The sequence below is a fragment of the Phalacrocorax aristotelis genome, chromosome 5 (assembly GCF_949628215.1).
Source record: "Phalacrocorax aristotelis chromosome 5, bGulAri2.1, whole genome shotgun sequence".
Lineage (NCBI taxonomy): Eukaryota > Metazoa > Chordata > Aves > Suliformes > Phalacrocoracidae > Phalacrocorax > Phalacrocorax aristotelis.
This window is the reverse complement of record NC_134280.1, coordinates 301,268-329,190: the sequence shown is the minus strand read 5'-3', so window position 1 is coordinate 329,190 and position 27,923 is coordinate 301,268. Positions and strand designations below refer to the sequence as shown.

General features: G+C 39.2%; 1 protein-coding gene across 10 annotated transcripts; it reads right to left on the bottom strand.

Moving 5' to 3' along the window:
• Positions 1 to 88: 88 nt before the first annotated feature.
• Positions 89 to 27,900, bottom strand: WDSUB1 (WD repeat, sterile alpha motif and U-box domain containing 1). Of its 10 annotated transcripts, XM_075092669.1 has the most exons (13): positions 27,695 to 27,892; positions 27,077 to 27,197; positions 23,530 to 23,951; positions 20,194 to 20,378; positions 15,740 to 15,832; positions 14,839 to 14,932; positions 12,615 to 12,648; positions 10,974 to 11,014; positions 10,778 to 10,884; positions 9,661 to 9,840; positions 3,721 to 3,861; positions 310 to 517; positions 89 to 245 (listed from the first exon to the last, which is right to left on the bottom strand). In XM_075092669.1, exons 3-12 carry the CDS (start codon positions 23,925 to 23,927, stop codon positions 354 to 356), a joined length of 1,437 nt encoding a protein of 478 aa, XP_074948770.1. In that variant the 5' UTR covers positions 23,928 to 23,951; positions 27,077 to 27,197; positions 27,695 to 27,892; the 3' UTR covers positions 89 to 245; positions 310 to 353. The 10 variants fall into 10 exon arrangements, 9 of the variants coding, with proteins under 9 accessions (XP_074948770.1, XP_074948768.1, XP_074948769.1 ...); XR_012660560.1 differs by having other exon boundaries at positions 89 to 517; positions 3,721 to 4,804; positions 27,695 to 27,900; XM_075092667.1 differs by having other exon boundaries at positions 89 to 517.
• Between the last annotated feature and the right edge of the window lie 23 nt (positions 27,901 to 27,923).

Below are 27,923 nucleotides of genomic sequence, written 5' to 3'. Positions count from 1 at the left end.
TTTTTTAATTAGAACAAGAAATACAGATTATATACTTGGGTATTTCTTACCTTCTGAAAGACTAACACGGCAAAATCAAGACTCAAAATGCAGTTAAAAAATGAAGAAAACTTTATTTGAAAAACCTGCGACTGAATACCACAAAGTAAAATTACTAATACCTTTAAAAGTTTTTCAGTAATTTTCTGGGAGTATCCAACAGCGAAGATTTTCTTTCTAGCAGCCATTTAACTGACAGCCACAGCTTAGACCAGAAACACAACTTTTTCTTTCCAGTTGTTTGATACAATGATTTCCTTTGGCTACAGCCAATTTCATTTCAATTAATTTTAATGAACAACTTCAAAATTGAGTTAACTATATTTCTGCTGAGTCTCTAGCCAGCGACTGATAGCCATTTTTAGTGTCCTGTTTGGTGTAAGTGTAAGAGAGTGGAGAGGAAGATTTGTCATGGGGCTAGATGGTCTTTTAGTGCTGATCCAGTTTTCCATTGCTTCCTTCTCATAGGAATAGCCATCTACAAAGAAACCATCATCAAAAGCTTTTGTTAGAGAGTCTTGGGCACTGTTACACTGTAAAGATTTTAGCTATTTAAAGTCAAAAGGGATGTAAGGGAATCAGTGTTCCCAAACAGGAAAATCGAGCTATAGAAAAATGATGTGGGTTTTGAAAGCTTTACCACAAACTCATATATTTGTTTCAGATTACACAATGTATTACAATAAAACTTTATATAGCAGTATTAAGATCAAAATTTGGTTCAACTTTTAAATTACATTGTACTTACCAAACTAACTAGTACAACCTTTTTAGGGAGCACTGCCAATTTATCAGTCCGTTGCAGCCGCGTCAGTTCACTGACAACTAAACGCAGCGTTCTGAGTTCGGGCAGCAGCACGGGGCGGGGACGATAGGACACACAAAGGTCAGAGTGCTTTAGAAAAGGCTCCGCTTGTGCCTGGCTGTTCTGCTGCTGCGGTGATTTTGGTTGGGTTGGCAGGTTGCCGCACCTGGCAGCAGCAGAGGCGTGCCAGCAACAGGCATGTGCAAAGCCAGCCCCTTTCCACCCAAGGGATTGTCACTGATGAGGTCACAGGACTAAGCCATGGTTGCGCATGAACTTGTGACTAAAGTACGCAAGTGGTAAACATAAAATCTTCCTGTGTCCTTAGCTGTGGTTAAGGCATTATATACAGTACGGCTAAAGGTCATTACAAGGCTGTAAAAAAGGGCTCATCAGAGCTGCCGGCCAGCAGGCCCTGTGCCTAAGAACGAAAGAACCGCTGGAACAGGGCCGTGATGTGCCAGGAAGCCGCCGCTGACTAGTGGCACTGTGACCAAGCGAGCTACTCCGTGCCTTTAAAAAAAAAATGTTCCTGTAAAGAAACTCAGATGCTGCTCATCAAGTTGCCTGAAGCTGCCGTTGCTTCACTCTGTTCAGACCTAAGCATAACAAATTATGCTAAAGCCTCTACACTAGACATTGTCAAGCCTCACCAAACATGCCAGTAATACTCCCCCCCCCCCCCAATACTTAAAAAATACATCACAATGTTTTTATTTGCTAGTTAAGGGCAATGGGAGAGGAAAGATAAAGGGTACTGAACCATTACTGTACATGAAACAGCCTTGGTTAAAAAAAACCCAGCATATCGGGGGGGGGGGGGGAGGGGGCATATTGGTGTTGAAGTTCTGCATACCTTTGGTTAATAAAAAAAACTATTAATCACACTTTAAACAACCCTTTCCATTTCGCTGGATCTACAGTTCTTGAGTAACTTGTTAAAAAAGGCAATGAAAGCTGGCCATGACTATTACCAGGTCAGGCTAGTTGCCTGTTTCTGTCTCCGACTGCAAAGCACCGACTGATATTATGCACATGCTAATTAAGACTTTCTTCTTAGTTTGAATGCGCCGTAATGTGAAATAAAAGCTCATTAACATCCAGTGGCTAACACAGCTCCAGAGTGCGACTGCACTGTGCCCAGCCACGCACGTGCACAGCCCTCAGCTGGCCGAGCACGGCCCGAGTTGGCCACATGCTGCGCCCTCGACACCTGCGGAGTCCCAGCGCTTCAGCTCCCCCAGTCACTACCCAAACAAGCTGTTACTGAAAACAGCAGAGAAATAAACCACACCCTCCCCCTCTGCCAAGTATTAGCACACTCACCCAGGAACACCGCTGACGAAATACAAAGGTGTGTCCTGCACCTCTCCTCTAACACAGGGCTACATTCTTACCTGCTTCCCCTTTGTTGAATATGAGCCACTTAACATGGAAAAAGTCTTATTTAATAAGGCTGGTCACTTGGGTGTAAGAAATATGCAGTTTGGCATTCTACCTTCTTTTATTTTTCCTTAAACTCTACATAGCACAGAGGCATGAAAGTTCTCCTTAACTCTCACTTAGCTTACTGAACTAAACAAAATATCCAGCTCACTGCAGTTAGTTACTTTATAATCTCAGAAATACCTAAATTCCTCCATTATGACTCTGCAAAATTGCCCACACCTTAAAGTCAGCTGTGTCCATACTACAGGAGTGCATTTCTGGAGTGCTGGGCAGCCAAGCAGCACGCTCGTGAATACAGATGTTTCCAAACACAAACCGATACTTTCCTTCGCTTGTCTTGCCACAAACCAACCTTTCTCCTGTTGCAATTGCTAACCTTGCTGTTGTTATTCATCAATTTCTATAAAAACAAAACATTGCAAGGAACTCCCAGATACGCCTACCCTGTGTTCTGAAAAGCAGAGGAATCGATGTTTCAGGACAGCAGAGAGATACACAAATGGGCACACAGGCAATATTTATTAGATAGTAAATACTGTAATTCATTTAAAAGGTCAACAGTTGCTCATTAAAAATGCCAATTTGATTTTGTAATATACATGTGAATACTGGCTGTAATTTTCATCTTTTCAACAAAACTATCCTGCTTTAAAACTATGTATCCTTATTTCAATATTATATTAAGAAAAGGATATGCAAGGCTGCCCTCCTCCTGCTATCGTTTAGAAGCACAGGCCCTGTTAGGTGCAGTGCTTACTACTCCAGCAGTTAGTAAATGTGTTTGTACTTTGAACATTTTAGTTCTCAAAAGTCTGGCCTGATACCTCAAAACTGTATGAAGGTATTCACTGTTCACAGAGTAGCAGAAAAATATACTGGTCTTTTGATGATCATCTGCCCCCAAGATTAGAACTATAAAACACTAGTTCTTAAAATGTTTTAACTACTTATCATCTTCTGCGACCTGCATATCTCAGTTCCAAGGTCTCGTTGAATTTAAATCAATCTCTTGCTGTACAAAGTTTTCAGTGCCATGCACTTGGTGTACCGAGGGGTAGCAACGAGCCTGGTTTTTGGTGTCCCCCCACCTCTGCGGGCACAATTCCGTTCTTCACTTACCGAGACAACTCTGTAATTAGGCTGCCAGTTATATTTTCAAAGGCACATACGGGAAGGAATATTTTAAAAAAATCTGTACAGCCTCATCTGCAGGACCAACACGTAGCAACTGGCTTGTTACAGTATTTTTCTCCATATCAGAAATGCAACTTGGCAAATTAAACATTTACCACAGTTCTAGTTTGTTGCAACAGCTGTTTAGAATAGTTTATCTTTCTGCAACTGATAAGATATGCCCATTTTTTTGTTTCCACACCTATCTTTACCCTTATGTCATTAATTCTAGTCAGCGTCATTTAAAGGCATACCTGCTGCAATGACAGGATCCTTCATAAGCTCCCTTGTGATAGGACATAAGAACTCATCAGGGACAGTAACAGAGTCAGAGACCATTTTCATCCTCAGTTCTTCAATTTTCTGGAGAACTTTACTGCGCAGGCCGAGAGACTCTGAAAAGTTATTCGTACATGGATTGAACAACAGATACATGTAAGGCAAAGAGGTTAGGTCTTGCATTCATCAGAGGTTGTGTTACAGGAGAGGCACATCCATCTCACCATCCCCACCTAACAGAAAAATCTGCACTACTACGAACTGCTCAACTACAGCATGTCACTCCGCTTGGCTACCAACAACTTTGTGGAGTAATGAAAGCAAACAGTAAAACAAATGCAAGTGCGACATTGCTGCAAAGAACATGGCTACTGAGCAGGACAGCATTTTAGGTGATGCATGACCGAACCACATACACTGCTGCAAGTGCAAAGCTAACTATGGATAAAACTGAAACACAGTGGAAGACAGCAGTGTTCCTCCCTTGAAACTGGACTATATAAATAACAGTATGAAGGTACAGGAGTGCACAAGTGCGACCATCACCTCTGAACAGAAGACTACCTACCACCAAAGCACCTGAGTGAGGAATCATCACCCTTGGACCAGGTTTGCCCTTCAGTTTGGTATAGGGTCATATTTATGTCACCATTATGGTATAATTCACTGGATTTCCCTTAACCTTCACATTAGCTTTTGTCGTTCAAGGTTATTCACATCGATTACATACACTATACCTGTTGTACAGCAGTGCTGTCCTACAGCTTACAAAGGGATGACTGATGAATGCCTGAACCTGTGTTTTAAAAGATTAATGTCCTCCCAATCTAAAAATAAAACTACAGACACAATTATTGGTGTGCCATGCTGCCTTGTTTTCTTTCAGACTGTGCAGTTCAGAGGCACTCAAGCCGATGAAGTGACGGCGCATCAACAGTAAGGTGTGTTTGTACACTGGGCCTGCAAACCACACCTCGTTGTTGTATGCTCCCATTTCATGGAAGGGAAGGTCTTAGACTTGCAGCACATCAATGCTCTGGCAATGCTGGTGTAAGCAACCTGTATCAAAATGGAAATAACTTGTTTTTATAACTAAATTGTACATTGGCATTCCTCTCTCCAGAAAAGTGCATCATGTTTATAATAAGGGGCCTGTTATTGTGAGCAGGGAGAATCTTTGGTTTTAGTAAAGATTCAATTAAGTCATTTCCTTTCAATTAAATATAATTAATCTCTAAAATGCCAGAGTGACGGCATTTTGTCTATGAAAATTGCATTAGTTTTGTGTTTTGTTTTGTTTTGGTTTTTTTAAAGAATACTCTGATCTGAGATTTGTGGGACTTGCAAGCTCTCTTCTCTACAATGTACATACTGTGGTATAAAATCTTTAAATGCAATTTCAAGGCATTACAAATACCAATTAACACATATTCCCCCATGAAGGACCACAAGTTTCAGCATCTCAGTACTTAACTGTACTTGCTGTTACCTATTTACTGAGAATATGCAATAGCCATGAACCTGACAAAAGAACCGTATCTGTGTTTGAGACAGCAGCCATCCTTCCCAACTTAATTGAGAACAGAAGAGGAAAAAAGAAATCTGACAATGAGAAAAGTAATTTTATAGTTCTATAAACTGTCACGCCACAATTTTAGCCTGTCAAGACTGGAAATGTATCCCAGTATCAGTAATCTTCATCTTGCAGCAGCATAAAACATTCCTCCTTTTAAAAATTGTTTTATGTCAAAAAACCTGCGGGTGTAACGCATCACAGTTTTTTCTTCTGATGTAGCAGTGATAAAGACTAGTTCCTACTCTGGTTAATTTTCCATCTTCAATACTAAAATGAAGAGTTGATACAACAGCTTTCTAACCAACTGCTCCCTCTCCATCTGCAGACTGCCAAGCAGACTGGCCTTAACACACCAGCGCTTCCAGCTTTACTGTACAGTTAATGAGCTGCCTCAAACAACGCATGCAAAGGGATAAAACTCAGTCACACTGATACACAAGTCATTTTGATCAGCTAAGACAAACGGTGTCACAGAGTAAGAAAAATACATGCAAAAGAAAAAAAATTAACCTATGTTTCCTTAATAAGGATTATGTAGTAACACATGTAAAGACAAAGACCATGTAAGAAAGACACAGTACGGAAAGACAGTAAAAGTTCACGCTTGTTCTTAGGAAGAGTTTGCATGGCAATTTTGTAAAAATCTACAAGATCAGTTTGGGTCCAGAAAAGTTAAGAATATAACCAAAGGAAAGAAAGATAAAAATGGAACCAAATAATTCTGTAATTACAACTGGATTTTGAGGGCGTCTTCTACAATCTTCATCATACAGGCAATTTTTCCTAAATTCCTCTCATGCAAACAGATTTAGGATCATCGCATCCGGTTTGCACCTCAATTAACTACCCCCTGGCTATATCTCTAGTCAGGGTTTAAAGAATTATCCATGACATCATCTTTTGAAAACTAGCCATAAAAGAATATTTAAAGTAAGATTTACTTGATATAAGCAAAGCACATGCAATTTTCTGTTTAATCTATACTGAGCAATTCCCTCAAATTTTACTCCTACTTCAGTACACGTGTAAGGCATGGTGAATCACAAGTGATGCAAATTCTGCTCCAAAATGTTCTTTTCAAGCTCATTCCCAGACCCAGAGTTTCTTGATAAAGATGTGAAACAGGAAAGCACTTACTCATACTTCTTGTATGTACCTAGAGTGAAACCTTAAAATCAAGGGGAAGACAAAAACCTGACATCTTCGATAGCACATTGCTGATGAAGAGAAAACAAAGTCAGCCTGATCAGAGATTTCAAAATTCAGTTTATGTGTATTCATCCTTGTTTTAAGTTATGTTCTAAGGACACCCTGCAGTAAGTGAGGAAAGGGTTGAACTGTCTTTAGGACAATCTGTTCTCTTTACACATCTAACCTAAATCAGGACAGAGTCACATGAAAAGAAGCCTTCTAAATGTGCTGCAGAAGAAGAGAAAGTATTTGGAATGCCTCCAAGTTCTTTACAATTTGTGATACTACAGTACAAAATGCTTTGTATGGCACTAACCCCTAAACTGAAGGCGTGCTTTTCCAAAAATTCCAAGTCTCACTCTCCTGCCTACCCCCCCTGCAAACAAACTGAAGTCAAGATTCACCTTACATTAACACATGCAGTTAGCCTGATAGGAAAAGGGTATGCAGGCATGGAACGATGTACCCCCACCTTGTATTCTGAATTGGAAGCGCATGCATATTCCTTTTTTTCTGACTCAACTGTGTCACAGAATTGCAATGAATGTGTCATTGTGTCAGTTAAGAATGAGAAACCCTGAACTTCGTTGAGCGTACACAAGCTTTTCAGCCAGGATATATGTAACAGCCACTTCACTCAACATCTTACAGAGTTTAATACAGTGTTATTAGTGGCGATTATGTTGGAAAGAGGGTAGCTCCATTTGCATGGTAATGAAGCATTCTTTCAAAAAGCTGTCAAAAACAATCAAAGAAGCTAATGAAATGTTATGTGAACCACTTGCTGATCACTTTCTCTTAGATTAAATGCCTTTAAAGGCGCGAGGATACTCTTTTTATTAAATGCAAATCAGAGCTGCAGCAAAGACTAACAGGACAAGAAATAAGCAGCTAATAAAAAATAGTAGAAGAAAAAGCTCCTATCATATCAATGATGAAGTCATTGATGAAAAATGATCTAAAAAAACCTCCCTTTGCAAAGACTGTAAAAAAAGTCGAGTTTTTTTGCAAGATCTTATGGAACTGGTAAATGTTGCATTTTTAGAGCAAAGAAAACAGGTTATCAAGGAGAGAAAGGACGTGCTCATTCAAGTATTTGTACAGTGATAGGCTCCTAAAAATTCAGTTAAACCGGAATTTGAATAACACTGAAAAGCACACATGTTTTAGGCAGATAGTAATTTCCTATTCCGTAAATGCTTGAGCCATGGTCTTCAGGTCAAATATATCAGGCTGAAATTTCTATTCTGTGCCACTTACAGTTGTAGAATGATATGTAGAAGCAGAATCACAAGCATTTACCACTTCAAAAGTGATTGATTCAAATGAATTGGTGACTTTGATTAGTATAATATTTCATTATTTTCTTTTAAAAACATCTTTCATATAACCATTAAAGTGGAATTCATTGCTTCACATTGCATATATGCTGGTTCGTATTTGTGGAGTAGCTTATGCTTATTAAGACAGTAAGTGATTTCAGTTAGAGCTTTTTAAAAAATTTCTCATAGCTGCCTGGTATCTGTGCAAATCTGACTCCTTATTCTATAATCTTACGATGGGTGTTAAAGTACCTACTGAAGGAGAAGCATGGCAAAAGACCAAAGTCTTGAGGACAGAGACTAAGCAACGAGAATTTTACCTGATAATGCGAAAGAACATAATGAAGCTACTTCGGCTCCTATGTACAATCAGTCCTCACTGTACCCTTTTACAGCAAATGAAAGCAACGGCTTCCCATAATCAGCCTGTCTTGTACACGTGCCCTGTCCAAAGGCACATGCATCATTTGCATCTTATAGCCTGCCTTACAATGGGCTCTTACAACTCAGATTTTGTTTTCTTATTTGAGCTTGCAATTGTTCTTGATATCATCGTTACAAGTCTACGAGGTAACACAGTCTTTTGTTTATTTTTCTCCCCATAGAGAAGGCTATATTCAGCACTGCAGTTCTCATCGTTGGTCACACTGCATTCAATTCTCACATAAATTTCTAGTTAGCATTATTTGATTAGCCTCAGCTGGTGATTGCTGCTCAGAATTTTAGGCTACTCTAAATGTTAAAGAAAATGTGTGCAGATAAAGCAAGTATCTTTTGTGGATGACAACTCCTGACAGATTCCCAGCATCTCTGTTGATTTCCAGAATTCAACAAAGCTTGTTGATGACAGAGATACTATGATCTGATACAGACCAAATCCACACACGCACAGAACAAAAAAGGAAGGGAGCAGTCTTCCTACAATAAATACTAACTTCTAAATATGAAACTGTACTTTTTAAAAGGTTTCTTAACTCATTAAACATTTTGCTATATTTGATCTCACTTTGGCCAACATACCAGCACCTAATTTACACCTAAATCTAGACATCAAAATGAACAGAGCTCATATTCAGAAAGTTCCAGTGTACTCTGCCATCCTTAAATTTCTTATTTCAGAATTACTGCTGTGGAGTCATTACTAATATGGCACCTTGTGATTCCTTCTAAAATGTAATCACAGTTTTGCAATAAAGTGACAGGGCAATGTACTAACTAGGACACCTGATGAATTATGAAGTGTCTGAGCCAGGCAAGCTTGGCTTGATCCTAACTAAATGCCAACATCAAATGTTTCATCTCCAAAATAAGTAAAAACTAAAACATACCTTGTGTTTTTCTATTATGGTAACAGTACACTGAGGAATTTCACTGCTAAATTCAAGGTAGTTGACCACATAGTATTATAAACATGGCACTTTTGCAGACTGATAGGAAAAACTTAGAGAGTATCCTATTTACCAAAGTCAGAATCATTAAGTATACACAAAAGCTAAAATTCCTTTTCCACAGCTTAATGATACAAGATCTAAAAGGGAAAATAAAAACAAAAGCAGGTAAGACCACTTAACACGGCACTGCTGGTAGAAGTGCATTTTATGTCTCTTGGTATAAGCCAACACAAACACACAAAAGAAAAAAGAGTATTGTGGATCATGTGATATCAGGGTTTTTTATCAACCCTGGTAATGAAATAAAAATGGATTTCATCCATACATTTGCATGCATCCATGCAAAAAATCCATCAATGTATGGAACTCCTAACTCACTTTCATTCCAACATTTCACACTTACTCTAAAAACTATTTGGATTTCTATATTCTTACCAATTTTTAATTCATTAGTCAGACTTTCTTTAGTAAGATTCAGCAGTTCCTTGCCATCAATGTTATTCATTTTGAAAAGCCCAACAAAGCCTGCTAAGTCTTGTGCACAAAGCCAGGCTGAAACATCATCCTCTGACCAGTCCTCAACAGCCACCTTGGATTCATTTTCTACAGTATTTCCTTTGGAAAGATAAAAGACAGTTAAAAAAAAACCCACACAAACAAACAATGCACACACATCCCCAACCCCAACAATGAAACCCCCCCCCAGTTTCTAAGAACAGTTCTAAGTTCTTAGTTCTAAGAACAATGAACGCTGTTTTTCAAGTGTACTATACATTCCCCAATATCTAATAAAAGAAATGCTTATTAGACATCACTTCAGTGGGGGGCAATAATCTGGGTTTGTCTTTCACCAATCAATTTTCAAAGTTTAGAGGAATTTAATCTCTCAGGTGTCTGCAGTTCTGTCAAATTTCAACTGAACTAAAAGACAGAAGAGTATCAGCAGACAATGAAACTAAGTCTCGCACCTCCTTAGAAAAGCAGACCAAAGTCCAGACTTACTCTTGTGCTTTGAACAAAGATCTACGTACCTTTGTTCCACATAGTTTAGGTGCTGAAATACTTTGTAACACTACTTATCCTGGTTTTTTCACCTATAACAACTGGTAAGCTGCATATCTTGTTGACAATTATGCTTGCAATTAGCTTATTTTCCATTTAACTCATCGCCAGTGATACTTGTCCAAAGTCTTTCAGCACTCTGGGAATAATATTAATCTCTTAAATGCTGCCCAGAGAGTAAGAAATGGCAAATATCAGAAAAGAAGATAAAGCAGATTAATAAAATAAAGATACTTCTAGTATACCTTTTCTTTAAAAAAAGGCAAAACGCACAAAAAAAACCACACAAAAACAAAAAATCGAAAAGAGAACACCTCTGTAGGACATTAGTAAGATCAATTCAGAGAAAAGACAAATAACGTGCACATAATCCTGAGATTATAAGATAAATGCATGTAATGAAAAGTGGGGTTTCTGCATCTTCAGAACGTGTTCAACAATATTGTGCTTTAAATTTAAAGATCAGATTACAAATGCTTCACACACTAACCTGCATAGGGTTGCTTAAGGTCAAACTGCCATATGTTCACAGTTTTATCCATTGAACCTGTGGCAAGTAGGGGACTATATGGTGCAAAAGCACAAGTTGTAACATATCTACAAATAAAAACAAATGTGTGAAAATTCACAAGAAAAGGATTTAATTTACTAACGGTAATACAGAAAAAATCATACTGAATTCTCACCTGGTATGCTGAGACAACGTATGAAGGGTATTGCCAGTACTCTGTAAAAGAATATACGTGATTTTAAATCTTAAAGAATAAAAAGAATGTTCATTCATTTGTATACTTTCCTTCAAAACAAGGAATACTACTGCTTCTTGGAAGATGACAGAAGTTACCTTCAGAGAAGTTACACAACCTTGCCAAAGCTGATCAGCAGCAGAGTCAGAAATGCAACTTGAATTTCCTGCTTGAAGCCCCCTATTCAATTCACCGGAACGCCACTACCCTTCAACAATCAGCCAGCACGGAACGCTCAGCGTAACAATGACAGAAACACCAACTGATTTAATTACATCCCTATCGGCTGGTTGGTCATTTAGAGAAAAACATTTCGTCTACACATCTAGGATTAGAAATGACCAAAAGTGAAGAGCTAACTGAAATTCACATAGACTTCATGCTACAATCCTTGAATTGGGCCAATCACACCTGCAGTTCTCCTCTTTGGCCACTAGATGCTACTAAAAACAAATTCAGGAATTTTCAAACATTTTTAACGTATAATTTGAAAGATTTTCCGTCTTATGAAAGATACTATTTCTTTGGCAGGTGCAGAGAGATTGGAAAGATGCAGAGCACGGTCATTCTGAATCACTGATTGGTCAGCACTCCAGTTTTTTGAACTGTCCCATCATGAGGAAAGTGCCCTACTCTCCCTCCCATGAAGGTTTATTGTCCCCACCTCTCCTCAACAGCTCTAGAAGTTATTGTCCCGTTTGGTAAAAACCTAAGGCCACAAAAGCTGACAAATAGTATTAAGAAATACTTATGCTGTGGTTTTACGCATCTTTTGATTTTTTGGAGTTCCGAAACTCTAGGCGACTACTTACATACCTGTCTAAGCTTCAAACTACTAAAATAATTGGGCCTAAAATTAGGAAGATGTCAAATTAGTGATTTTGGTGAAAAACTTTAACCCTAATTAAAAAAAAAAAATTATCAGTACAATAGTAAGTGCAGAGCAAGATAGAGAAGCTTAAAATTTGTTCATCCTTCATTTTCAGCAAAACTCTTATTTTTAATACTATAAAACACTAAAGATAAATAACACAGCTGAACCACAAAGGATGCAATAACAGTATTATAGAAAATACCTAAACAATAAGTTTTAAAGAAATTACATTGTATTTAACATAGAATTTTTCTTGAATGCTTTATTATGCTTCTATTTTATGTCCCCTTTATATAAAATTAAGTAAAGAATTTCTGTGATCCCCATGCCCAATTTTATGTCAAAAGCTACAGTCCTTCTTGCTTTGGAAGCTAAGATGAATTTAGGATAACAAAACATCCTTCTACTTCAATATAAATATAACATGTAAGTATGGACTTCATTAAATAATACTTTACTGTAGAGAAATCAAATAACAAACCCCTCAAAGAAATGTAAATAAGAAGTGAGAAACACTGATCAATTCTCAAGAGACATTCTTCCTCAAACTCCTCCTTCCCCCCCACCCCCAAACGCATAGTAAATATTCTGGGTTTATATAGTTCCTATTCTTTAGTATTTCCTTACATTGATAAGACACTGCAGAAGCAGTGCTGATATTTAAAGACAACAATCTAATGAATGATCGTGCACCATGCTATACTTACAGTTTCATGTATTATGACACACTTGTCCACAGACCTTTTAAGAAAACCACACTGACATTAAAATGATGCAAAGAGGAAAAAGGAAACTATTTTTAATTAAGAGGAAGAAAAAAAACTTTTCCACAAACAAAATAAGAGCACACACATTTATTAACACCATGGTATGAAAAGCTTAGATATCTAAATCCCCTCCACCCACGCCCACCTTAAAACAACATTGGTTAGCTGCACCCCCAGCATGATGTAAAAAACAGCAGTTAAATATGAAAACTTTGCACTTCCATGAGAATTTCTGATGTGGAGGATTTGCACAGTGCTTATGCGAACTGGCCCCCACTCCCACTGCTCCCCACTCCCTGTACCGTATCTGCTTCATGTCTTTGTAAGCAGTATCTGTAAAGCAGATGCAGGGAATCTGGCTATCCATGATCTACTCTCAGGACTTCCATTTATTTTTTAAACCTTCTCATCTGCCAAGCAAGCTAGAGGAAGTACTGCAATGCAATACCTAAAACACAGTGGTGTTGTGCAATCAATGCATAAAATATTTCATTAAATACAAATTGCAGTTATTTACCATGACAGCAGTGCTCCTGAAAGACCTTCTGGGATAGACATTTCACTTACGACAATACAAGTGAAAACACCAATCCAAACGACTAATGGAAAACAAAATAACTCTAGATCACAAAAATTCATAATGATCTTCAAATACTGAAAAAGACTCCCTTAAAAAGAATACAAAGCAAAACGTCAAAGCAAGCTATCTTCTTCTGTGGTTTGTGTAGTTTTAAGTTTATCTGCTGGCTACTGTAGGCTCTTCTTTTTCCTTTGCAAGACATCATTTTTTCCATTTCAGTTTAGAAAACCTTTGTAAAAAAGACGATTACAATTCAGAGCTGAATAATTTTGTTTTTTCATGTTGCCGCTTAGTTTAGAAGTGATTAAGCACTTTCCATGGGAAGCACAGAATGAAAGCATGCAGTCATTAACATTCATAAAAACATAAATTATATCTATCATATTTATTATTTCCTCTTTCTATAGCTTGATCCCTGAGGAAAGCCACTAGTAACCAGCTGCCAGTTTATCTTCATGCTGCTGATCACCAACAACCATATGAGACTGACAGTCCCATCATTTTTCTACACAACTTACCATCCACTTTTCTGATCTGTATCTCCCCAATTTGGCTATACGTTGGGAAAGCAGGTGAAAAGCCTCGCTAACACTGAGGTGTAAAACGCACACTGCTCTCCCCTTGTTCACACAGCCAGCCTTCTCATCACAGAAGGCAGTCAGATGGGTCAGGCAGTGTTTGCCCGTGTTCAATTCCTGCTGCTTTCCCCAAACACGTTGTGCTTGGAAACGGCTTCCAAGCCCACTGGAAGGGTTTGCTCCATAACCTTCCCAGAGACTGGAGTTAGGCTGACCAGCCTGTAGCTCCCTGGATCCTCTACCTTCCCCTTCTTAGAGGGAAGTGAGACATCTGCATCTTTCCAGTCATCAGGAATCTTCCCATTACCTCCACCCTCCTGGGTCTTTCAAACATAACAGAGTGACCTCGAAATGACACTGGCAACTCCCTTATCACCCTCCAACAAAGACTAATAATATTAGTCTCTATCTGATGGTTCATGATTAATTTGGGTCTTAACTATTATTCTGTACAGGGCTGACATAAAAAACACAGGTCTACAGTTACCTCATTCATGCACTTTTTATGGAAAAAAGGCTTATTTTGCCATAGTCTGGGTGTGGATCAGTGAAGAAATTTTTAATTTCAAGCAAATCTATCAAAGACAAAAATCTCAAGACATTCAACTTTCTAAAAAGTTCACGGCAGTCCATGAGTGAGAAGGAAATCCTAAATGGTGTCCCAAAGAGACGGTAAGATTGCCATGTAGATTTGTATTTTTAATGGATGCTAGAGTATCCGCATGAAAGGCCACATAAATGACCCCAAACCAGGAGACCATGAATTTCATTACAACACTCAAGAGAACAGAGCTTGCAACATACTAGATTTCAAACTCAATCACCCACAAGACACAGACCAACTGGAAAGACACTTCAGTAGTTCTGGAGGTCACAAAACTATTCCCTAATTATTAGAAATATATTTTGAAATCTCCAACTCTTTCAAACTTTGTTTTACAATACTGTAGCACAAACCTGGAGAGCCATCTGCAAGAAATTTAAACAAGTAAAAGATATTGCTTACCCTGAAACTAACATTTGCCCATCACAAGAAAATGCACAAGCCAGAACTGGGGCAGAATGTCCGTTCAATGTGCATTTATATTTTAATTCAACACCTAAAATACAAGAAGTAAATTATTACATATGGACATATTTTGCAAGATATAAGACAAGCTGCTTTTAGAAGTGTAAAGCTGCACCAAAGATCTGACTCCGTGACATACTGCCTGCAAAAAAGGGGATAAAAGATCAGAGACAACTTAATTTCAACACCTCTGGCTTCCTCACTTTGTAGTCTTAGCATGTCTAAAAGCATTTTAAATAATTAATGTGTATCTGTACACACAACATTCATCCTCACAGACTTCTATATAAGAGAGATTACAAAAAAAAAATCCACTGGAGTTGGTTTTGGCCATCTGCCTAGCCTCTACATAGCAGTCACACATCTATATTGCAGTTTTAGCAGGAGTCAACACTGTTTTCATTACTCTAGCTCTTATTCAAGAGCCAAGATGTACTGAAAGGTGAAAGGAAACCTGGCCTGGTAGATTAAGAGGTTTCAACCTATCAACCTGCTTAAAGATCACAGTAGAAATATTAATGGTTACCAAAAGATAAAAATGCAAATTAAAATCAAATGTTTATCATAACATTAAGTTTGAGGGAATTGGGGGAAATGTTTTTGAAATCTTTACTTTTACAATTATTGATAAACAGATCACTAAATAAAATCCAGGGGCCCCAATGTCACGAAGTGCTGCACGCCTTAGCTACTCTCCTGCTGAAAAATTAAAAGAAAACTTTCAAATCTAGTTAGTTTGGCTACGAATCAATGACAGCAGTGTAAATTTGATCTTAGAGGTAACTTGTCACTAAAGACTTAAGACATTGGAATATGAAAAAAACATCACTATACACACCTAAGACATCTGCAAACAAAATAAGCCATAGTTTGATCTGAGTATCTTGACCACAAGAAGCCATCTGGAAGTATCTGAATCCATGTTCACCATCTGATAAAATTCAAATATATTAATGGGAATCAGAAGCACTGAAAACAGCAGCATATCAGTAAACTACACCAGCATTCTTACACTGGAATTTGGTAAATTTCCTTAATCTCAGTACTACTTTTAAAACATGTTATTAGAAATAATTACAGAAGGTCTAAAACCATGTAAAAGTAAGAAATAGGTATCACTGTTATACTTTTCCCTGAACAAATAGATAAAGACCAGAACTGGGCTCATATTTCAAGTGTTCTTGATGGTAAATGTTTGATTCCTACTACCGAGTGCAACAATATAGTCTTTTAACCTAAATTATGTGGTTACATCCATTTCTTCTACAGTTCAGTAGTTCTCAAATTCAACCACATACTCATGCACAAAATTTGACAGTATCTGACAGGCTATTTTCTTCATTTTAAATGTTCAACTCTTCATTTTTATAAACTAAGTGATGTTTCATGACTGCAGTTCAGCCAACCACTCAAGTGTGCATTAAAGATGAAATACAACAGTCATAGTTGTATTTCAAGTCACAGCTTTCCCTGCTCTATTCAGTGGACACAAATGTTTTTGAATTATCATGTTCCATTCTACATGTGTTGTTTCAGCCCATTATCAATTTTTTTTTTATTCTTAAGTCCTGTGCCAAATTACTTCAGCTCTTCTACTCCACTGAGCTGGCGTACCAGCCTGACACAAGCCACCATAACAATCCTTCAATGGCATCACCTCTGCCAGTACCAAGCCTTAAAATTCACAGAATCACAGGTTGGAAAGGACCTCAGGAATCATCTAGTCCAACCTTTCTAGGAAGAGCACAGTCTAGACAAGATGATTAAGGCTGGAAATCAGGAAATCATAACAGACGTTTTAATGGCTCATCTTTCCAGCTCTGTAGTTACCAGAAATGCCAAAATATTTATTGTCAAGTGTCTTATAGAATAACCCCAGGGGTTTTATCTCCATTTTTTTCCACCACATAAAGTTTATTTTAATTTCATAGGGTTATAACAATAAAATCCTAGTATACATTGACCTGTTTGTTCACAGGAACAATCAGAACTACTATGACTGTGGCACATCTTAGGACTTACCTCAAAGCTGTTAAAACATTAAAGTATTAAAATGCATCACTTTTGCTAGAATTTTACAGTGTAAGATTTGCGTCTTACAGAGAGATAAGTAGCATGCATTAGCTATCGTGTTGTAAAAACACGTTTCTTGGTAACTAAGATGATGTTACTTGGAAACTTGGTCTGGATGAGAATTCTGTCATGATGCACAGACTTCAACACAATTTTACAAGTTACCATCTTGTTAATGGGATATTACAGTTTTGTAAACACAGAGCTTTTGGGGATAACTTGGAGGAGAACTACCCTGTCTCCCACTGAGGTTCACTATTAAATTTTAGCAAGATCTGCCAATTTTTTACCAGTATCGCTAGGTAATTTCACTGAAGTTTACTTATTCAGGAGGGCAGCTCTGAAACTTTGCAGTCAGATGGGAAAGCCTGCACAGCATTACAACTGCTCTAGATCTGACGAGCTTCTACACAACTGTGGCTGAATCCACTGTAAAGGTAGGAGAATTATCTATTACAAATAGTCTAAAGCACAAAGAACCAATCAGAAACTCTGGTTCTAATTTTGCTCTGAATTAAGCAGGTAAAGAGAGTCTCAATCTAAAACCATCTTCAGTTGTACTGGATAAGCACTACTTGTGTGGATTTTCTAATGTGTTAAATCTGCCAATAATCCCAGAAGTTTCAATCCTTGGTGATTAAACAGCAACACACAAAAAGGAATAATGTTGACTTGCAATAACATATGGCTTAAATAAAATTAAGAATGATCATAAAGCAGCTAAAAAAATCCACAGCATGGGAAATACTTGCTCTCTTGCCTATTTCTCTGTATCTCGGCAGAAGGCTGAAGGGCTGGTAATATCCTTTTTTAAACCAAGAGAATAATCTCAACAAAATGGAGCAGTGGAAATTGCTCTGTTTCAGCTTCAATGTGTTCCTTTGCCCTCAGATGCAACTCTTAGTTAATGATGGAGGTTTTTGGGTAGTGTTTTCACCAAGAAAGATCTAGAGGTGTTATTTAAAGATCAATCCCCTTTCTACTGTGACAGATTAACTCAATGTTGTCCCTACACCTTTCAATGGACACAGATTTGATTGATTTGGTACTGTCAGTCACTAATTCTCTGTACTGAGATATATGATCACATCCTACTTCCTCAGCTTTCTCCTGCTCTGTCTTGTTTTTTTCCCCTTCTGCTTCTCCTGCTTTCTTCCTGCTCTGTACCACCTTCTTAGACAAGGTGGTACACAGACAGCAATACTTATTGCTGTCTTTAGCACTGAAAGATGCAAGTGGCTGCAAGTGTTACAATTTTTGGTACCTTTAAGAGAGTAGCTCATGGGCACTCTGAAGACACAGGCCTGCATGTTTTTAGAGAGACCACTTTGTCTCCATAGTAGATCTGGAAAGCACCAAACTATACCTCCAAGGTTGTTAAGACAAATTACAGCACTACTGTCTAAATCTGACAATAAGGCTTCTGCCCAATTTCCCAACCTCCATCAAAAGCAGATGACTACGTGATTTTCTAACTCCTTATTAAACACTTTTACCTGACAAGATTTTACACAAATTAATCTTTCAGCTTTTCAGACTTTTAAAAATATTTCAGTTTCCAATATTTAGTTGCTCGGCTATGACACTTTCCTGTACGGCAATTAACTTCTACCAGGATATTTCAAACAGTTCTTCTTCGCAGAAATGTTTCTTCCCACTATACAAACTACGTAAGCTCAGACATGCAACCCTTCAGTGTTCCCATGCAATTATACAAGAAGCCTGTGTTGCGACATAACTGTACTGATTTGGGCTGGGATGGTAGCTCCTATGATGCTGCGTTTTGGATTGGTGACCGAAAGAGTGTTGATACGACAGAGAGGTTGTTTGTTAGTGCTGAGCAGCACTTGCACAGCCTCAAGGCCTTTTCTGATCCTCACCCCACCAGCAATGCTGGGAGGGGGCACAAGGAGCTGCGAGGGGGCACAGCCAGGACAGCTGACTCCAACTGACCATAGGGATATTCCACATCGTATGGCATCGTGCTCAGCATATAGAGCTGGGAGAAGAAGGGAGGACATCTGGAGTTAAGGCATTTGCCTTTCCAAGCCTCTGTTGCATGTGATGGATCCCTGATTTCCTGGAGATGGCTGAACACCTGCCTGTCGACGGGAAGCAGTGAATTAATCCCTTGGTTTGCTTTACTTGCACGTGGAGCTTTTGCTTTACCTATTAAACTGTCTTTATGTTAACCCATGAGTTTTTGCACTTTTGCCCTTCGATCTTCTCCCCATCCCACTGGGAAAGGGTGAGCAAGTGGCTGCATAGGGCTGAGCTACCCACCAGCGTTAAACCACATCAATAATTTTAAAAGCCTGTATGGCCAAATACAAAGCTTTCCCTGAGATAGCTAGAAATTTAAATATGCAATTTTCAGTATATATGTTTTTATATAGAGAGAATTCTAGGTTCTAATTATTGTAGTTCCACAGAAAGCCTTACAAATGTGAAATTAATCAAAACTAACCATAATATACAAAGCAGCCCTGAGACAGGCCTACATTATGCATGTCTTCTGTTTTCAATCTCAATACCCAAATTTATACAAGAATATCAGATTTCATTCTCAAAAGGAAAAACTACGTTCTTGCCCATCACAAATGTGAAGAAGCACATAATGACAAAATTGAAATGCAGCTTAGACAGTAAGGTAAGCTAAAACAGCTGACATTTGAACAGTACCACATCTTAGTGGGACTCATGAGATTCTGGGCTCACTGCTCCCCTAAATTCCTCCAACTGAGAAAGTCACGTGCAGGAAAAGAGTCTATCTATTCACACTCACACCTCAAACATTCAGTTTTTTAGGTTTACAGTGCTCTGCATTGCTTTGACCTCATCCTGCTCCTTCGGGAACCAAAGTATGAAAGAGTAAAGTGGGAATGATAACAAGCACTGCATCTTCTAACACCCACGTCAGCCCTGGGATACAGGCTTCAGTTACAGACACTGCCCAAACACTTTTCAAAACCCTGACGGGATAATTAGCTACTAAAAGCTATCATAAGCATACTAATCACCTTGTTCATTGACCTAGAACATTCCTTGTCATCAACCTGACCACAACTTTTACTTAAGAATATTCAGAATATTCTAAAACATCAGCTCTTCCCAATGTCATTTGTATCTTGAGCACTGATGACAAAAGAATATGAAAACAAGAGCAACACAGAAATAACTTTTTTTCATGTTCCTACCCTGATGAGTCAAGCAACTAACCAGAAATTGGCTGTGAAGAAATATCACAGCAGGTAACACCAAGATCATGTGCTTTTTCATTATACAGGCACCTCATTTTATCATCCCAAATGGTTAAATCACCAGACGATGATCCAGTGACAAAGCAATTTCCATTAGGAGAAAACGCACAGGCCACCAAAGAACCATCTTTAACATTCCCAGATCTGAAAAGCAAGAGTACATGGGATTTGAATTTAGCATAAGTAATGTTCTGAAGAAATGATCTCTAAAATGCAATCTGATACAATAAGCCAAACTATTTTAAGTTTTGCACTTTGGTACTTGGTAACAGATGGGAGAGAAGCTCACACCAACTGTGGAATGAGGTACAAAATAGGTACAGCTGCAGGAAGCAGGACCTGCTCTTTGACTGCGGGAGATAAAATGTGAGATGGCACCCCAAGGCAATAATTTTAGCTGAGTGATAAAATAATTTTCAAGCTAAGGACAACCTGCATGGACTTACCATTTGAAAGGCACAATGCACTGTTTAAATTCTATGGCAGGATAGATTTTAGAAGTTAAAGATAAATACACATCATAACACAGATTTACATGTACACAAATGGGAAAAAGAGACAAAACAGAACACCTACTAACCCATATGATATGCTGTAGCTGAGTAGAATACGTTGCTATTTATGATATATGGTTAATTTTACACTACTTGTACACAAGAGAAAGCAATGTGAAAAAATGATTTATAAGTTTTAACTAAGTCAGCCAAAGCACTTTGTTTGTAAAACTGAACTTAAAAGAAAATTCCTAGCAGATATGGGAGTGTGTTCAATCCTCAGGAAGGAAGTGGGGTCAACCTAGCATCCTTTAGGTTATCTGATAGTCAACTGAATGCATCTCACTCCTCTTAATGGACACTAGATCCAGCCCAGCATGCACAGTTGAATCTTTAGGTGCTGGAAAAAAAGTCACAGCCATAAGCAACAGTCATACAGCAAGAAATGTCAATCTTATTTACTCTGTCATTGTATTTTGAAGAACAGCTGCTCATTCTCTTTTGCTGACTGAAACTTTATTTACTGCCAGAGGTGTCAAAATGCCACGGAAGGCAAGTCAATAAACTTCCCTGAGAGCCTCTCTAATCAGACCCAGGAGCTTCAAAAAACCATTGACTGCCTTAATTCTATCATTAAGAATACTATCAAATACACTCAGTCCTTCCCATTTTTATATGTACAATTCTTTTTCGTTAGTGCAGCTTTTAACACTGTCCTCCTTTCATGCAAAAAGCTACAGATTCTCCTCTGAAAACATAACAGTAAAATAAATAATACTATACATGTTCAAAGTATGCATTTAAGACTTTCATGCCAGAAAACAGTATCGTAACCACTGAACAGGAAAGAGAGAACGCTTTAAGAAACACACATAAATTAACTTGCTTTCGTGTTGTTCACGTCCATCATAGAGATGATTTAAATACTTCATCTTACTTCAGAATTTGAACAGACAGTCAATTACAACAGTTGAGCTGATAAGGAGTAACTGGATACCTTTGTTGTAACTACCATCTGTATATTTATTCAAGTGATTCAAGTGACATTATAGTCTGGTAAAAGGTGTCCTCTTTTTTAGCATCAACACAATCAACTGTTGCAAAAGAAAGAGAGGACCACAGATTGACATTAGATGGTTAACTAAAACCCTCTGACATAATTTAAGTACCTTGATAATTTCTATGTAATATTGACCTCAGCTTTAAGAAAACAGAGCAGGTGCACTTTCCTATCTGCAATTACAAATGACAATTAAAAAAAGTCATCAACTGAAAATATACATACACACACATATCCCAAAATACATACAGTTGAAGTTATGCTGACTACTGTTGGCTTGTTAATTCTTTGAAATGAACTTTTAAAAGTGAAGTGAAGGGGGACAGGATTGGAATGTTCAAGTTTTTTCTTGTTTCTTTATAAAGGAAGCACCAAAGTAAAATAATTTCTGCTTAAAACAAAGTATAGTTTCCTCATAGTTATTACACACCCACCATTCAACTAGGAGGAAATTAAGGACGTACGTCTAAAACATGCACCACGGTATATAGCATATACTTGTAAGAGATAACGTTTTAACATTTCTGGGGTCTACCTCTTCATTGGTAATACCTTAAAAATAGATAAACCCTTGAACTTCTGAATACTAATGATTGAAATTCACCATTTTTCTTAAAGATAAAACTAATAAACAATAAATAATCAATACCTCTCTCATCTCTAAAAACCAAACCACTGTTTCAGCGTTCCTCTACGCGTTACAAACAACAAGGTGGCAAAAATTTATTAGAATTCTGTTTGTAGACAGTTTTCCAGATTTATACAATTTCAGATAACTGTAATAAATAATTTTGAAAAATTTTACAGTTCCCATCTAAATCTCTGCTGTGGAAGGCAAAGATAGAGCGGCCACAAAAGCAGCAGCATCCTTGACAGGGGATTACCAAAACCAAACAAATTGGGCTTTCGGAAATGGCTGCTCCCTCATCCTGAGTGAACCATCACATCAATTCTCTCAAATTCTTAACTTTTTTTCCTAACTTTAGAGAGGTGATTGCTGCTCTAAAACCTAAATAATCTCTTGCCTAAGTACAGAACACAACAACTAGCCTGAAGACTCTACTCAAATATAGAGATGTAGAGGAGGACTTTGAGGATAACCCTAAGGTTCGTACCTTTAATTGTGCAACATCACTAAAAATGTTCATCTGCTTTATTTCAAATATGTGTTGGAAACCCATGTGGAATGTTGACCGTCAACTCACTCGGCTCCAACACACTTTTCTGCCTTAAACTATATAGCTTCAGGATATGTCAATCGTTCCCAAACTCTTTGATTGCTGGATTACTATCAAGTTTCTAAGACATTCCTGGACTCCAAATAGCTTGTAATTAAATATTTAATTAAAACCCACTATGTATAATGCAATGTAAGGCACAGAGCAGAGTCAGGCTCTACTAACTAACTGTATTTTATGTATCGTAGTTTGTTGACCCACTGTTTAGAAACCAGATGCATGCAGTATGCAATGCATCCTGATTTAATTGTAAATCAATTAAAACACTTCCATGAACTTAAAAAAAAACCCAGGATTTAGATTAAAGATAACATTCTTGAGTTTGATTGTTTAACTTCTCCCTCTCCTACTGATAATCTTTTGGTCTTCTAAATCCTACTGCTGTTTCTTTGTGATATCAGTCAGTGGTGCCATTCTGCAATTCTTGTACACAGTACAGTATAATACTTGAATTACATTATTGTCATTGTAAACAAGGCTGTCAAAAAATATCTGGTACTCACCTGTACAGTTTCAATGACTGCATGTTCCAAAGAACTACACTCCCATCCGCTGCCCCCGACACTAGATATGTGGACTCAGGAGAAAATCGGCAGACTCTAACGGGACTGCCGCTGGGCTGCTCTAGCACTGCCAGCGTCCGACCGTCACAAGTGTCCCAAACCATGGTAGTGCCATCTGTTGAACATGAAGCTAAAACGTGTCCTGATGGAGAGAAGCAGCAGCAGTGGACAGCATATGTATGTCCTCTTAAAGGTGAGTACGGAAGCTCAGTAAAGTTGTTTAAAGAATAAACGCGGATTGTTTTGTCCAAGGAACAAGTAGCCAAGCACGATGATGAGAAGGCACAGTAGTTGACATCATCTCTATGATCTGCTAACGTGTGAATTAATGTCACCATTTTACCTACTTCCAACAAAAATATCTGAAAAAAAATTGAACAGTTAGGCTTATCTCTCCTATTTCATAAATGAAACATACTGCCTTAACAAGATACATTCGCCAGGAAAAAAATAATAAATTCATTTGCAGAGGCAGATTTTCCATCTAAGCATTGTTTTATCTTCAACTTAAATCAGAGATCAATCACAGCCATGAGATGAAGGGCTTATGACTTTGTTAGAATTAACGTATCTGAACTTTTAAGGTCAACTTGCAATTCTGCAGTACAACATGCAAGATTACGTAGTAGCTATATGGTCTTAGAGCAGTGGTAAAACAAGCTATTGTAGTTATTTAATTTATGCCAAGAAGTTAGCTGTTAGAATTTGTTATTATTTGCACCTACGCTAGACACAACGGAGTAAATGGGCACTGTAGAAGACAGTCAAAGCATTAATTAGGGTTGCACCAGGAATATAGAATCATAGAATGGTTTGGGTTCAAGGGACCTTCAGAGATCACATAGTCCCGAGCCCCTTGCCATGGATAGGGACATCTTCTGGTAGATCAGGTTGCTCAAAGCCCTGTCCAATACTTCCAGGGATGGGTCATCCACAACATCTCTATCTCACCACCCTCACAGTAAAGAATTTCTTCCTCACACCCTATCTAAACCTACCCTCTTTCAGTTTAAAACCCTTGCTCCTTACCCTGTCACTGGAGGCCCTGGTAAAAAGTATCTCTCCATCTTTCTTATGATCCCCCTTCATATATTGAAAGGCCACAATCAGGACTCCCCCAAGTCTTCTCCAGGCTCTCAGCCTTTCTTCACAGGAAAAGACACTCCAGCCCTCTGATCACTGTTGTGGCCTCCTCTGGAGCAGCTCCAACAGGTCCATGTCTGTCCTGTGCTGAGGACCCCAGAGCTGGTCACAGTGCTGCAGCTGGGGTCTCACCAGAGCTCAGCAGAGGGGTACAATCACCTCCCTCGACCTGCTCACAATGCTTCCTTTGACGTAGGCCAGGATATGACTGGATTTCTGGGCTGCAAGCACACATTGCTGGCTTATACCTAATTTTTCACCTACCAATCTTCCCAAGCCCTTCTTCGCAGGGCTGCCCTCAATCCATTCATCCCCCAGTCCGTACTGATACTGGGGATTGTCCTGACCCAGGTGCAGGACCTTGCACTTGGCCTTTTTGAACTTCAGGACTTGGCCCACTCCTCAAGCCTATCAAGGTTCCTCTGGATGGCATCCCTTCCCTTGAACAAATCAGCTGCACCAGTCAACTTGGTGATACCTGCAAACTTGCTGAGGGTGTACTCGATGCCACTGCCTATGTCACTAACAAAGATATTAAGTAGTACTGGTTGAAGTACAGACCCCCGAGGGGCACCAATTGTTACCGGTTTCTATTTGGACACTGAGCTATTGACTACAACTCTTTGGACACAGCCAGCCAGTCAACTTCTTATCCTCCTAACAATCCACCCATCTCTAAATTAGAGACAAGGATGTTTTGTGGTACCATGTTAAAGGCCTTACAGAAGTCCATGCAGATGACATCAGTAGTTCCTCCCTTGTGCACTGATGCAGTTACTCCATCATAGAAGGCCACTACCCTAGTATACCGATTATTAGTAGTATACTAATTATTAGATTATTATAGCAAAAAAAAATTATTCAATATGAACTAAATTTAAAAACCCTGGTAAGTTTTCCTACTGACCTAGGATGGAAGTTACAATGTGCCTTTGTATTTGCTTTCAAATCATCTTCTAACTAAAAGTGTCATGTGTCCATTTCCAAGCCATCCACATCAACAAACTTTTTTGTGAAAGTGTGGAATTAGCAGAAATATATCTCATCACATCTATAAACCTGAGCCCAGGAATTAAATAGATTGCTAAATCTCCAGCTGGGAGCAAGCCACAAATGTCTGCTAGAAATGAAATACACATCTCAGAAAATTCTACTTAGTCTTTGCTTCCAAAGACTAAAAGCTATTTTGAACTAATGGCTATAGGAAGCAAGCAAGAGCAAATAAAAGCTAACCTGAGGTATGGTCTGGGGATATAACAGCTACTGATTTGCTGGGAAAGAGCCACTGTGTTTTCCTTTCTATTATCTTCCCTGCTCTTGTGAAATCAAGTTACTTGTGTCAACACAGGCCAGGCTGTACTTTTTCTTCGTGGAGAGAGTCACCTGGAGGTGAATAAATGTGTGACCCCCATCAGAGAGAGGAAAAGGTGATTTATTTCCCCATCCTGCAATCTCCAAATATTAAAAAGAACATAAGCTGTGCCTCTGCTTCTACAACAACCAATGCAAAAAGGAAGGCTTTACAGTATTCAGTGCAAGGCTCAGGAGTAGGAAAGCCTCACTGGAAGCCAGAGGGCCCCCTGCTCTGGGTGTGCCTGCTCAAGCAGGGGGGTTGGACAAGATGATCTCCAGAGGTCCCTTCCAACCCCTACCTTCTGCGATTCTGTAATCTGAACCTCTCCAGAAATTGCACTTGCTGCTATGTAAAATAACAAAAGAAAAGATTAACTCCGTGCACGTTTTCCCAGTACTTGAGACTGCTCGGGCCAGTTTAGATCTCAGCATGAGAGAAGTGATTTCCACTGCTGATGTCCAGGAAAGCCTGTAAAATTTACATTCCAACCAGTTCCTCCCCATGCTGCAGATCACAGCCAGGCTTCCTCAGAATAAGGAAGCAGAGAGCCAAAAGGAAGTGCCTACAACTCTTGAAAGTTGCTTATGCTATTTATATTGAGTTAACTTATCCAAAACAGCAGGCTGTTATTCCAGCGGTTCATTCTGAGCAATTTCAGAGCTGAGAGGCAACCATAAAGAGGTGTATTTTTATACATATATATACACACTCGTTTATTTTAAAAATATATATATACACACACATATGTACATATATAGGTAACATAAATATGTATAAATATGCATACATGCACACATACACGTATAGATGCAAAGGTATACATAAGGGTAAAATAACTGTTCCCTTCAGCCAATTTTGTAGAGGTCAGGTGTCTGAATACCCTTTATTTTAGTTTCAGGACTCTCCCACTTTTATTACTATTATTTTTAAAACCATTAGCCGATTAAGTAGTAACAACATCTCTTATCTGTAGAGAGAAAATCAACGTACTTCATTCAACTAGGAGAAACTGAAGAGTCAGACAAAGCTTGACATCTGGAAAGATGAGGCTGGAAAAGGCACCTTAATCTCGTTATGAGATTTTTCAGGAGCTCACTGCAGAAAAGCAAACCTAGGAATGAGAGGTTTCAGGTATCGGTAGTTTAAACTAGCTGAGAGAACAACGAGAATCTGGAGCATTTATCACCAGAGAGACGTTTCACACTAAAGCATTACTTTCTCCAAACCCATAAACCAGCAGCAGCTGCTCACAGAAACAGCTGCAGCAATTCTAAGCATTACCGACCACCCCGTTCCTGGCGCCACCGCCTACAGTCTATCACCACCTCACGTCGCTGCACCGGAGGCGCAGCCTGGTACGGCCCCAGCGGATGGCCGGTGTCCCAGCCGTGACGGCAGGTTTCAGGTAAACACTCGGGAAGGGCCCTGCCTCAGCCGCCCGGAGCGGCGCGGAAGGCCGCCGCAGCCCTCCCACACGGCAGCAACCCGTCACGCCCGCCCGTCCCGGCGCGCCGCCGAGGGGGCCGGCCGCAGAGAGACACCGGCTCGCCGCCTCCCGAACCGCCGCTCTCGGACACGGCAGCGCCACGGACGCGCCTGAAAACCTACCCAAGGGCCGGCGCCTGCCTCACAGCCCCGGCGGGGCACTGCGAGCCCTCCTTTAAGCCGCCCCCACTCCGATTCGCGCCCCAGCGGCGGGAGGACACGCGCAGCGACGAACCACCTGCGCCAGATCCTGCTCCGACTGCGCCGCAGCGGAGCTCCCCCGCCGCGCGGCCTCCGCCCCACAGGCCGGCGGCGATGCGCACGCGCACATCTCTCCCAGCCCCCCCGCCTT

Coding starts and splice junctions, on each gene's coding strand:
- WDSUB1 (XM_075092667.1), bottom strand. CDS start 23,927: ATGGTGACATTAATTCACACGTTAGCAGATCATAGAGATGATGTCAAC. Junction 20,379..23,529: donor CAGTCATTGAAACTGTACAG/GTGAGTACCAGA, acceptor CTTGCTTTTCAG/ATCTGGGAATGTTAAAGATG. Junction 3,862..9,660: donor GACTAATGAATTAAAAATTG/GTAAGAATATAG, acceptor ATAACTTTTCAG/AGTCTCTCGGCCTGCGCAGT.